Source organism: Ornithorhynchus anatinus, chromosome 2 (assembly GCF_004115215.2).
Source record: "Ornithorhynchus anatinus isolate Pmale09 chromosome 2, mOrnAna1.pri.v4, whole genome shotgun sequence".
In the NCBI taxonomy this organism is placed as follows: domain Eukaryota; kingdom Metazoa; phylum Chordata; class Mammalia; order Monotremata; family Ornithorhynchidae; genus Ornithorhynchus; species Ornithorhynchus anatinus.
This window is the reverse complement of record NC_041729.1, coordinates 155,099,704-155,113,423: the sequence shown is the minus strand read 5'-3', so window position 1 is coordinate 155,113,423 and position 13,720 is coordinate 155,099,704. Positions and strand designations below refer to the sequence as shown.

Sequence of the window (13,720 nt, the reverse complement as noted above, 5' to 3'; positions counted from 1 at the left end):
CTCTAATGCCAACCTACTCTCTATTACTCCATCTTGTCTATCCCGTCAAAGACCCCTTGCCCACACTCTCTTTTTGGCCTGGAACTGCCCCCAACCTTTATCTTCAACAGACCACCACTCTCCCTACCTTCAAAACCTCCTAAAATCACACCTCTTCCAAGAGGCCTTCCCCTGGACCAAGCTCTCCCTATTGATCCTCTCATCTGCATCATCTGTGCACTTGTGTATGAACCCCTTCTACACTTTGATAGTCACCTGAGTCCACAGCACTTATAAATATATCCTTATACTCTACTTTTTCTTCTACTGTAATTTATATTTATATCTGTCCCCCTCTCTAGATTGTCAGGCTTCCTGTCTACCAACTCTATTGTATTGCACTTTCCCAAATGTTTAGTACAGTGCTCAGTAAATACTATTGCTTGATTGATTCTTTAACTGTTATAAAATTTGAAATTTGTCTCCTCTAAAAATCATCCCTCATGGCTTAAGGTCAGAGGTTGTATAAAAATATCTCTGATGAGTAATTTTTCATACAAAAAGTTCCACACAATTGTCATAATTTCAAGAATTCGTTTCATGAAAAGGAATTGTCTTTTGGCAGCTTCCTGCATTAATAGGGCTGTATCTAGATGGAAGTACTCTTAAATAAATGAAGGTTGAAAGCCTGAACACCCAGAATAATAATTATAACTTATAGCAAGTCGACCTCTCTGTTATCACTAGCTAATGAACCTGCTCTGATTTGACTGTAAGCTCATTGTGGGCAGGGAACACATCTATCAACTCTGTAGTATTGTACTCTCTCAAATGCTTACAGTAGTGCTCTGCACATACTACGCTCTCAGTAAATACCATTGATGATGGTGGTGATGATTTTATTAGTTAATGAACTAAGGAAAGGAATATTGTAAGTGGTCTGTAATCAAAAGAAAAGATTTTCTTCCTCACACTTAGCTTCTAGTCCACTTCTGATGTTTCTTTTAATAGATCCCTTGACTTTCCCATTAATTAGTATCAATCAGTGGTATTTATCGAGTGTTTACTGAGTGCAGAGCACTGTACTAAGCACTTGGGAGAGTACAGTATAACAGAGTTGGTAGACACATCTCTTCCCACAAGGAGCTTACAATCTAGACCACAAGTGCTTTTCCCAAAGTCAGTCAGTCAATAATATGTAATGAGGACTTACCGTGTGCAGTGCGCTGTGCTAAGCTCTTGAGAGAGTACAATATAACAATAAAAGAAGCCGATTCCCTGCCCTTAATGAGTTAATAGTCTAGAAGGGGAAGAGAGACATTAATATAAATATATTACAAAAAATATGAGACAAGAAGTGTAAATAATAAATGCCACTGATTGACTGATGAGAAAATGACTGAGCCGCCATAACCGTCTGCAAACTAATGTCTATCTGTCCCTGGAACTGGAAGGAACCACTGACAATGAAGTCCCCCAGTGGGTGGGTGCATGGATGAAAAAGTCAATGCAGCAGTTGCAGGGCCAAACACAGCAAGCATTCAAAAGACCATCCTAGGTATAAGCCAATAGAAAAACACCAAAAGAGATGTATCCTGAAGTCAGGTCCTGAAGTATTTTGAATCCATGTCAAACTGGAACTTTGTTTTGTTTTGTTTTTTTGATATTTGTTAGGAACTTACTATGCACCAGACACGGTTCTAAGCACTTGGATAGTTACAAGCTAATCAGGTTGGACCCAATCTTTGTCCCACATGGGACTCACCATTTTCATCCAGGTGAGGTAACTGAGGCACAGAGAAGTGAGGTAACTTGCTCAAGGTCACACAGCAGGCAAGTGGCCAAGCTGGGATTAGAACCCAGGTCCTTCTGACTCCCAGCCCAGGCTCTATCCTCAAGGCTATGCACTCACTTTAGCCAGGAATCATGTCTACCAACTTTACTGTAGTGTACCCTTCTAAACAGATAATGCAGTGCTTATACACAGTAAGTGCATAATAAATACCATTGGCTGATTAATTGATTGTCTCCACAGTTGGTATCTAACTGGAGGGAAGGTTGGCTCCCAGAGGACTTTGCCTATTACAACAGATTAGATTGCTTAAACGGTGTGCCCCATGCGGGACAGGGACTGGATCTAACCTAATTTGTAAAACTAATAATAATAATTATGGCATTTGTTAAGCGCTTACTAAGTGCCAGACATTGTAGTAAGCACTGGGGTGAATACAGGCAAATTGGGTTGGACACAGTCCCTGTCCCACATGGGGCTCCCAGTCTCAAACCCCATTTTACAAGTGAGGGAACCTAGGCCCAGAGAAGTGAAGCGACTTGCTGAAGGTCACGCAGCAGACAAGTGGCGGAGCCGGGATTAGAACTCGTGACCTCCTGACTCCCAGGCCCGTGCTCTATCCACTGTGCCATACCTATCCAAGCACTTAGTACAATGCTTCTCACATAGTAAGTGGTTAACTAATACCACAATTATTATTTTTCATTAGGGGAATTGGGAAAAAGAAAGGGAGGAAGAAGAGCACAAAAACTAGACTGCCTTACCTCAAAAATAATACTACCGACTGTGGCATTTGTAAAGTGCTTAATATGTCAGTTGCTAGGGTTGAGACAAGATTATCGGATGGGAGACTAACCTTCTCCCACATGAGACTCATCGTCTACGAGGATGGGAGAGAGGAAATTTTATCCCCATTTTCGGGCTAAGGAAATGGAGGTTCAGAGAAGTAAAGTGACTTCTTAAGCCCTCTAAACTCTAAGCTCACTATAGGCAGGGAATGTGTCCTGTTCTTTTGAACTCTCCCAAGCACTTAGTACAGTGTTCTGCACACAGTAAGCTCTCAATCAATATGATTGATTGTTTGCTTAAGTGATTTTTAAAGGTCACCCAATAGGCAAGTGGCAGAGCAGAGATTAGAACTCAGATCTCTTGCCTCCCAGGTCTGTGCTCTTTCCCGTAAGAAATGCCACTAAACCTAAAGAATGCTATCTATTGGCCTCAACTGGTTGGCTTTTCTACATGAATGGAGGAACCGTAGGTCAGGCGGGGGACCACCTATTCCCTTCCCCACCTGCTTATTTAGATTTTCCCCTCAATCAGCATTTATCCATGTTGAATCTTCTCTGGCTTTCTGACTTTCCTCTTCTTTGTGCATTTAGCCAATTTGCTAATGAAGACACTGAGAGCCAAAAGTTCCTTACAAATGGATTCCTGGGGAAGAAGAAGTTGGATAACTATGACGAGGAAGACGTAAGTTGATCCGTGCTTTTAAGGAGTCAGAACGGGGATAAGGGAAGCCTGGTCTATCTGAGTCTCTGTGGGAAAACAATGTGACCCTGAAATTTTCCAAAGACTTTCATCAGCAAATTCTGTTGTTTATTCAGGCCTTTACTGGAATAAGGGCTTGCTTTTTTCTTTTTTTTTTCGTTCACCATATGGCTGCATAAATCATTTATGAAATTTATTTGTTTTTAAAGAAATCACCGTAGCCTGCCCAATGTAAATTGCAATTAGCAAAGCTCCAGTTCTTTCTCTCTTTGTGTTATTTGACCTGTTTCTTTATTTAAAACTGTTCTGAATCAAATATTACATTCCAGTGAAAATGACAGGGTTTTATTGAGGTTGTGTCATTGTCTTTATTCTTGGAAATTTTCTCTTGGTTAGTTCTCGACTTGGACTTAACTCTTCACCAACAAACATCAAAGATACCCTGTGGTGAAAATAATGTGAGAATGCCAGTAACCAAAGGGTGCTTCCTCCTGCAGATGTTTTTGAGCATAAATTTGCTTATAATGCACTCTTTTTCTTGAAGCACCCTGGAACCACATCCTTTGGAATGTCATCATTCAACCTCAGTAATGCCATCATGGGCAGTGGAATCCTAGGTCTGTCCTATGCCATGGCCAACACTGGAATCATCCTTTTTGTGTGAGTATCTTTGCACAGTCTGAAAAGAAAAGGTCCCAAAGTGTTCGTGGGTCAGTGCAATGAGATGTCACTCAATTTCAATGGTATAGGCAAAATTGTCATCCAATATCCTTAACCTTTTGATGGGATGGATGTCTGCTTGACCCAACTGAAGCACTGCTGGAGTGTCACCTCCACTGCTCTGGAGGGGTTGCTCCGTGTCAAAATTCAATCGTATTTATTGAGCACTTACTATGTGCAGAGCACTGTACTAAGCAGCCTAGTCCCATTACCTAAGTCATTGTGCCAATGTGCTAAGAGAAAAATTCACAGTCATTTTACAGTCTTTGTTCCACCAGAAGTCATGTTTTCTAAGCGTTATAGATATAACACAACAGCAGTAAGCAGGAATGTTGTCCCAATTCCATACACTCTCTGGATGCAGTGTAATGCAGCGTCGAAAGAAACAGTTGTGTGGGTTTTTTTTTTGTGTGTGTGTAGCATCAGGTATAATGCAGACCATCTATAGGTTTTCTTTCACTCCCATGCCTGAGAGAACCTAACTCCATTATTGTTGAAGAGACAAACATAGTTATTCAGTGTTTACTACAGTAGCTGGCACAAAGTAAACACTTAGCAAATGCCATTAAAAAAAATTATGTGACTCCTGAATCCTAGAATAGTAGCAGACTTAACAGCAACCTAGTGTTAACTTATCTCACCAAATGCCAAGGCATATAATTAATGTGCTGCATTTAAATAGTACCCAGAATGAAGGAAGGAGAGGAGGAGGAAGAGGAGGAAGAAGAAGAGCAGGAGGAAGAGGAAGAGCAGGACAAGAAGAAGGAGGAGAGGAGGAGGAAGAGAAGGAGGAAGAGGAGGAGTAGGAAGAGAAGAAGGATGAGCAGGAAGATAAGGAAGAAGAATAAGAGGAGGAGGGAAACAAGAGGGGGAGGGGGAGGAGGAAAAGGAGAAGGAGAAGGAGAACTAGTAGTAATAATAATAGTAGACATAGCAGAAGTAGTAATAATAGTAAAAATAATCATATATATTGAGGCCTTACCGTGTGCAGAGCACTGTACTAACTGCTTGGGAGAGTCCAATAAAGCAGAGTTCATAGACATGTTCCCTGCCCATAAGGAGTTTACAGTCTAGAGTTGGGGAACAGATATTAAAATAAATTATGGATATGTTTATAAGTGATATGGGTGGAGGGGATGAATCCAAATGCAAAGAGGGAATGAGGGCTTAGTCAGGGAAAGCCTTATGAAGAATATGTGCCATCAATGAGGCTTTGAGAGTGGGGAGAGTAATTGTCTGTTGGATATGAAGAGGCTTTCGAGACCAGGATATGGACAAGAGGTCGAGGTGAGGTAGACGAGATTGAGTTATAGTGAAAGGTTAACAATAGAGGAGCGAAGTATGGTGGCTGGATTGTAGTATTCATTCACTCATTCAGTAATATTTATTGAATGCGTACTGTGTGCAGAGTGCTGTTCTAAGCATTTGGGAGAGAGCAATGCAACAACAAACAGTCACATTCCCAGCCCACAACAAGTCTAGGGAGCTACAGTAGTAGGAGAGCAGTGAAGTTAAGTAGAAGGGGACAAAGCAATTGAAAGCTTTAAAGCCGATGGTAAGGAGTTTCTGTTGGTGTAGAAATGGATGGGCAACCTCTGGAGGTTTTTGAGGAGTGGAGAAAGATGGACTGAATGTTTCTGTAGAAAAATCATCTGGGCAGCAGAATGAAGTTCATACTCAAATGGGGAGATACAGGAGGCAGGAAGTCAGCGAGGAGACTGATGTAGCAATCAAGTTGGGATAGGATAAGTGCTTGAATTAGAGCAAAGGGTGGATTTTTAGCAGTTTTGTGAAAGTTGAACCGCCAGGATTTGGTGAAATATTGAATATATGGGTTGAATGAGGGTGATGAGTAAAGAGTAATGACAAGGGTATGGGATTGTGAGACGGGGAGGACTTGGTGCTGTCTATAGTGATGGGAAAGTCAGGGAGAGGACAGGGCTTGGGTGGGAAGATACTTATTTACTGCCGCATGGATGCAATGCATTATACTATGCTCTTGGGAAAGTATATCAGAAGCATGAGACATGTTCCCTTCCCACAAGGAGCTAAAACCTGGAAGACCCAGTTTTCACCTGTTTGACATTGTGTACTTTTTCTCACCTCATCCTCCTTCCCCCTTGTTCTTTCTTCTCTTTTCATAATTTATCCACCTCTTTAGTGCTTTCTGGTATCTCAACACTCGTATTTGTCCACCTGATTTTTCTTCTCCCTACATTCACCTTTGAAATTCCTTCTCCCTCAGTCACTGTACTTCTTCTCTCAGTCCTTTTGAACCTCATAGTGTCCTTCCTGATTTCCCCTTCTCATTATTCCTCATCTCCACCCCTCAGTGTTCATTTCTTTCCCTATCCTTTATCCTCTTATGTTATTTTGTTGCACCTATTTTCTCAGCTACAGTGCAGGAGTTGCATTCTTGCCCGGTTAAGGAAGAGCTATTTATGTATGTTTCTTGCACTGACGCTGTGTGCATGCCCTCATGGACATATTATAATAATATTTGTTATGCACTTACTATGTGCCAAGCACTGTTCTAAGATGTGGGGTAGATACAAGGTAATCTAGTTGTCCCACATGGAACTCACAGTCTTAATTCCAATTTTACAGATGAGGTAACTGAGACACAGAGAAGTTGTGTCTTGCCCTACATCACAGAGCAGGCAAGTGGCGGAGTTAAGTTACAAGTGGGGGAGTTAAGTGGCAGAACCCACGTCCTCTGACTCCCAACCCCTTGCCGTTTCCATTAAGCCATGCAACTTCTCCATTCAGCCTACTTACCGACAGATCTTGTGGCTGTTTTGAATGTGGCTGGGAAGCAGAGTCTTTTGTATAATCATTCAATAATCAACTTCGACCACTTATTGTGTGCAGTGCTCTGCAGCAGCATGGCTCAGTGGAAAGAGCCCAGGCTTGGGAGTCAGAGGTCATGGGTTCAAATCCTGGGTCTGCCACTTGTCAGCTGTGTGGCTGTGGGCAAGTCACTTAACTTCTCTGGGCCTCAGTTACCTCATATGTAAAATGGGGATTAAGACTGTGAGCCTCACGTGGGACAACCTGATTACTCTGTATCTCTCCCAGCGCTTAGAACAGTGCTCTGCACATAGTAAATGCTTAACAAATACCAGCATCATCATCATCACTTGGGAGAGTACCGTATAACAGAGGTGGTAGACACATTCCCTGCCCGCCTTGAGCTTACCCTCTAGGGAGGAATATAAAGAAAGGCTTTTTGGCGGGGGGGGAGGGGGTGCTGAGGGAGGGGTGAAGAAAAGGTGCAAATCCAAGTGCAAAGGTGACACAAAAATGAGGAGGAAGAGGAAATGAGGGTTTAGTCAGGGAAGGCCCCGTGGAGGAGATGTTTTTTCAATAAGGCTTTGAAGGGCGGGAAGTGATCGTCTGCTGGATATAAGGAGGAAAGGTGTTCCAGGCAAGAGATAGGACATCAGCAAGAAATTAATAATAATGTTGGTATTTGTTAAGCGCTTACTATGTGCCGAGCACTGTTCTAAGCGCTGGGGTAGACACAGGGGAATCAGGTTGTCCCACATGGGGCTCACAGTCTTCATCCTCATTTTACAGATGAGGTAACTGAGGCACCGAGAAGTTAAGTGACTTGCCCAAAGTCACACAGCTGACAAATGGCCGAGGCGGGATTTGAACCCATGACCTCTGACTCCAAAGCCCGTGCTCTTTCCACTGAGCCACGCTGCTTCTCTGACAGCGATAGACAAGGTCGACTACAGTTAGTAGGTTGGCATTATAGGAGCAAAATGTGCAGGCTGGGTTGTAGTAGAAAGTCAAGGAAGTAACATAGGAGAGGGCAAGGTTGAACACTTTAAAGCCGATGGTAAGGAGTTTCTGTTTGATGCAAAATACCACACCTACTCAATTGTAAGTCATCACCTCAAAATGTCTCCGTTTTAGGTTATATTGTACTCTCCCAAGTGCTTAGTACAGTGCGCTGCACACAGAAAGTACTCAATAAATACCCATTGATACTTATCAATCATTGGTATTTATTGAATACTTTCTGTGGGCAAAGCATTGTAGTAAGCATTTGGGAAAACAATACAACAATAATAATGATTAATCATTATGGTATTTGTTAAGCACTTACTATGTGCCAAGCACTGTTCTAAGTGCTGGGTAGATACAAGGTAGACAGGTTGACCCACGTGGGGCTCACAGTCTCAATCCCCATTTTACAGATGAGGTAACTGAGGCACATAGAAGTTAAATGGCTTGCTCAAGGTCACATAGCTGACAAGTGGCAGAGCCAAGTTTAGAACCCACATCCTCTGACTCCCAAGCCCGTGCTCTTGCCACTAATCCACGCTGCTTCTCTAGAGTTGGTAGCTGCGATTTGTGCCCACAGGGAGCTTTCAGTCTATAGGGAGAGACATTCATTCATTCATTCAATCGTATTTATTAAGCACTTACTATTTGCAGAGCACTGTACTAAGGGCTTGGGAAAGTACAATACAACAATAAATGGACAGAAATTACAGAGAGAGGAAATAGGGGAGTATAAAAATCAATCAACCGATCACATTTATTGAGCACTTACTGTGCGCAAGACACTGTACTAACTGCTTGGGAGAGTAGACTATAACAGCTGGTAGACTGTAAGCTTGCTGTGGTTAGGGAATGTCTCTACCACCTCTGTTACATTGTACTCTCCCTAGCTCTTAATACAGAGTCAAAGCAGGCACTCAATAAATATAATTGATTGACTGATTAGATATGTTCCCTGCCCACAAGGAGAGGATTTATAAATAAGTGCTTTGGGGCTGGGGTGAGTATCAAAGTGCTTAAGGGGTAAACAGCCAAGTGCATAGGTGACACAGAGGGGAGGGTGGGAAAGGGAAATGAGGACTTAGTTAGGGAAGGCTTCTTGGAGGAGATGTGAAGGTGGGGAGTGGGAGATAAATTGTATTAATCACTTACCTCCCTTTGGGAGAGAAAATAAGGGGTTCACTTTTAGATATATTGAGTCTAGAGTGCTGGAAGAATATCAGAGGGATCTTGGCCTAGAGGCAGGAGGAAATGCATGGTTGTGAAGAAGGAGAGATGTCAGGACTGGCGAGTTAGATTTGGTAGAAGTGGTAGTTCAAGCCATGGGAGCTGATGTGTTCCCCAAGGGAGTGAGTGTAAAGTGAGAAGAGAAGGGGACCCAGAAGAGGAAGTTGAGGGTCACCCCATTTAGGGGATGAGTATAATAACTTAATTATGGTATTTGTTAAGCACTTACTATGTGCCAAGCACTTTTCTAAGCACTGGGGTAGATACAAGATAGTCTGGGCACGGTCCCTGTCCCACATGGGGCTCAAAGTCTTAATCCCCTTTTTACAGATGAGGTCACTGAGGCACAGAGAAGTTGTGACTTTCCCAAGGTGAAGTAAAATGACTTGCCCAAGGTCACACAGCGGACAGGTGGCAGAGCTGGGTTTAGAACCCGCATCCTCTGACTCTCCAGCCCATGCTCTTGTCACTAGGCAAGTTGACAAAATGGATGAATCACCCCATTGATGTCAGGGAGGTGGATGAGGGCAGCTCTGGCCAACCCGGCAGCCGTAGAGGATGATGGGAGCCCCACATTTTCCAGATCGTACTGTGTATGCTGCATCCCACCAGCATTGGGCAAGGAGTGGAGTTTAATACAGTGACCTGAAAACTATAAGCGCTTAATAAATACAATTGAAAAATTGAATGAGTGGAGGAGCCAACTCATTGTGGGCAAGGAATGTGTCTGTTTACTGTTGTACTGTACTTTTCCAAGCACTCATTACAGTGCTCTGCACACAGTATTCAATAAAAAGGACTGACCGAATGACTCTTGGTTCCCCCTTTTACTCCTATCTGCTCCAAGTGGTCAGACTGGTTGTCTATGGCTGCACTGGAAAATAAATACTCTTCTTTTCGATCTTCAAGCAATCGTTTCGTAAACTAAGTTGCAGTGGTTGCAAGATTCATTTGTTCATTCAATTTATTCAATCATATTTATTGAGTGCTGTGTGCAAAGCACTGTACTAAGTGCTTGGTAGAGTACAATATAACAATAAAACAGACACATTCCCTGTCCACAAGGAACTTACAGTCTATAGGGGGGGACTGATATTAAAATAAATAAATAAATTACAGGTAATTTAGTGCTGTGGGACTAGGAGGGGGGATGAATAAAGGGAGCAAGTCAGGGTGATGCAGAAGGGAGTGGGAGATAAGAACAGGAGACTTTAGTCAGGGAAGGCTTCTTGGAGGAGATGTATCTTCAATAAGACTTTGTTGGGGGTGGGGGAAGTAATTGTTTGTCAGCTAGGCAGGGGAGGTCATTCCAGGCCAGAGGAAGGATGTTGGCTAGGGGTCAGCAGCAAGATAGATGAGATCAAGGTACAATGAGAAGGTTAGCATTAGACAAGTGAAGTTTGTGGCCCGGGTTATAGTAGGAGAGTTGACTGTTCATTCTCGGTCTCCTTCGCGGGCTCTTCCTCTCCCTCCCATCCCCTAACTGTAGGAGTTCCTCAAGGGCCAGTTCTTGGTCCGCTTCTGTTCTCCATGTGTACTCACTCCCTTAGTGAACTCACTCGCTCCCATGGCTTCCACTATCATCCCTAAGCAAATGACACCCAAATCTACATCTCCTCCCCTGTTCTCTCTCCCTCCCTCCAGGCTCGCACCTCCTCCTGCCTTCAGGACATCTCCACCTGGATGTCCACCTGCCACCTAAAACTCAACATGTACAAGACTGAGCTCCTTATCTTCCCTCCCAAACCCTGTCCTCTCCCTGACTTTCCTGTCACTGTGGACAGCATTACCATCCTTCCCATCTCACAAGCCTGCAACCTTAGTGTCATCCTTGACTCTGCTCTCTCATTCACCCCACACATCCAATCGGTCACCAAAACCTGCCGGTCTCACCTTCACAACATTGCCAAGATCCGCCCTTTCCTCTCCATCCAAACTGCTACTTTGCTGGTACAATCTCTCATAATATCTCAACTGGATTATTGTGTCAGCCTCCTCTCTGATCTCCCATTCTCCTGTCTCTCCCTGCTTCAGTCTATATACTTCACTCGGCTGCCCGGATTATCTTTCTACAAAAACACTCTGGGCATGTCATTCCCCTCCTCAAAAACCTCTAGTGGTTGCCTGTCAACTTTCGCATGAAGCAGAAACTCCTCACTCTTGGCTTCAAAGCTCTCCATCATCTTGCCCCCTCCTACCTCACCTCCCTTCTCTCCTTCTCCAGTCCAGCCCATACACTCTGGTCCTCTGCCTCTAACCTCCTCACGGTGCCTCATTCTCACCTTTCCCATGGTCGACCCGTGGCCCACGTCTTACCACTGATCTGGAATGCCCTCCCTCCTCACATCTACCAAACTAACTCTCTTTCCCTCTTTAAAGTCCTCTCCACAGCACTTGTGTATATTTGTATATATTATTTCTCTATTAATGATGTGTCTATATCTATGATTCTATTTTTCTATTTTTATGGTATTGATGCCTGTCTACTTGTTTTGTTTTGCTGTCTGTCTCCCCCTTTTGGACTGTGAGCCCGTTGTTGGGCAGGGATTGTCTCCGTTGCCAAAATATACATTCCAAGCACTTAGTACAGTGCTCTGCACACAGTAAGCGCTCAATAACTACAACTGAAAGAATGAATGAAAGGTGACGGAGTGCTTTAAAGACAGTGGTGAGGAGTTTTTTGTTTGATGTGGAGGTGGTTTGGCAACCACTGGAGTTTCTTGAAGAGTGAGGAAACATGGCCTGAATGTTTTTGTAGGAAAATGATCAGGGCAGCAGAGGCAAGTATGGACTGGAGAGTGGAGAGATAAGAGGCGGGGAGATCAGCAAGGAGGCTGGTTCAGCAATCAAGGTGGAATAGGATAAATACTTGGATGAACTCATTCCGCCAATGGTTGCCCATCTCTTCACCTCAAGCAGAAACTTCTCACCACTGGCTTTAATGTACTCAATCAGTCTCTCCCCTCATCAAACAAGCTACATTATTTATTGAGTGCTTAAAGTGTACAGGGCACTGAATAAAGTACTTGGAGAAGTACAATAGAATAGAAATGATAGACGCTATCCCTGCCCACAAGGAGCTTACAAGATCAGTTAATCAATGTTTTGTTGTTGTGTTATACTCTACCAAGAATTTAGTAGAGTGTTCTGCAGTAACCACTCAATAAATATGTTTGATTGGTTACTGTGTGCAGAGCACTATACTAAGCACTTGGGAAAGTACCATATAACAGAGTCAGTAGACACATTCCCTGCCCACAATGAGCTGATAGTCTGGAAGGGGTGTCTCCAGGAAGCTTTTCTCTAACCTTCCATTTTCCCACTCTGTTTGCCTCCTTACTTGTATCACCTCTGTATTTAAGTCCTTTCCCAATAAACACTTAGATACTCTCGCAAGAGCACTTATGTATTCATTCAATCGTATTTATTGCGTGCTTACTGTGTGCAGAGCACTGTACTAAGCGCTTGGAAAGTACAATTTGGGAACAGACAGCAATAATCCCTACCCATTATACTCAGTCACCTGCAATGTATTTTAGAATAATAATAATGTTGGTATTTGTTAAGCGCTTACTATGTGCAGAGCACTGTTCTAAGCGCTGGGGTAGACACAGGGGAATCAGGTTGTCCCACGTGGGGCTCACAGTCTTAATCCCCATTTTACTGATGAGGGAACTGAGGCACAGAGAAGTGAAGTGACTTGCCCACAGTCACACAGCTGACAAGTGGCAGAGCTGGGACTGTTGCCGACTTGTTCATTCCAAGCGCTTAGTACAGTGCTCTGCACATAGTAAGCGCTCAATAAATACTATTGAAAATACTATTGAATGAATGGGATTCGAACTCATGACCTCTGACTCCAAAGCCCGTGCTCTTTCCACTGAGCCACGCTGCTTCTCTGAGAATCAATCTCCCCTATTAGAACATTAGAGAAGCAGCATGGCCTAGGGCATAGAGCCCAGGCCTGGGAGTCATGGGTTCTAATCCCAACTCCACCACACGTCTGCTGTGTGACTGTGGGCAAGTCACTTCACTCCTCTGTTCCTCAGTAACCTCATCTGTAAAAAAATGGGGATTAAGAGTGTGAGCCCACTGTGGGTCAGGGACTGTGTCCAACTCGATTTGCTTGTATCCACCCCAGCGTTTAGTACAGTGCCTGACACATAGTAAGCATTTAACAAATACTGTCATTATTATTAATAACATAAAATCCTCGAGGACAGGGATCATGTCCAATAATTCTCCTGTACTGTACTCTTCTAATCACTTAGGGCAGTGTCCTGCACATAATAAGCACTCAATAAATACCTTCAATTGATTGGTTGATTGATAACTGTAGTAGACTTAAGGAGTTCAGAGTTCTGGGAACTCTTTGGGGGGTACATGATACATATGTGATTGCCTAAAATCCATTTGATTGGATTTTGGGCACGCATGGGTACCTGTATCAGATCATTCTCCATCCAGTTGAAGGAATTCATTTATGACCCACTAATTAGCCGTGACTTTTGATCACGGCTGCAGCCATCTGCCGCTCCCACAGAATTTTTCTCTCACATTGATACTGTCACGTCTACCCCTGTATGTATCCCTCGTCCCCGTGAACCCCGTTTCACCCGAGGACAGAGAGAAGACATAGAAGGGCCCAGTAGGGATGGTGCCACCTTTTGTCTAGGAAACTTAAATCACTTAACAATGGAGAAAGCAACAAGATAAGAT

At 43.5% G+C, this 13,720-nt stretch overlaps 1 protein-coding gene across 3 annotated transcripts in view; it reads left to right on the top strand.

The window, feature by feature from the left end:
• Positions 1-13,720, top strand: part of SLC38A4 (solute carrier family 38 member 4) — a 175,246-nt gene that overhangs the window by 123,504 nt on the left and 38,022 nt on the right. For all 3 annotated transcript variants that reach the window (XM_029057880.1, XM_029057882.2, XM_029057881.2), the window contains exons 3-4: positions 3,151-3,241; positions 3,804-3,919. In XM_029057880.1, coding sequence (XP_028913713.1) covers positions 3,151-3,241; positions 3,804-3,919 — 207 coding nt within the window. The remainder of the gene's footprint in view (positions 1-3,150; positions 3,242-3,803; positions 3,920-13,720) is intronic.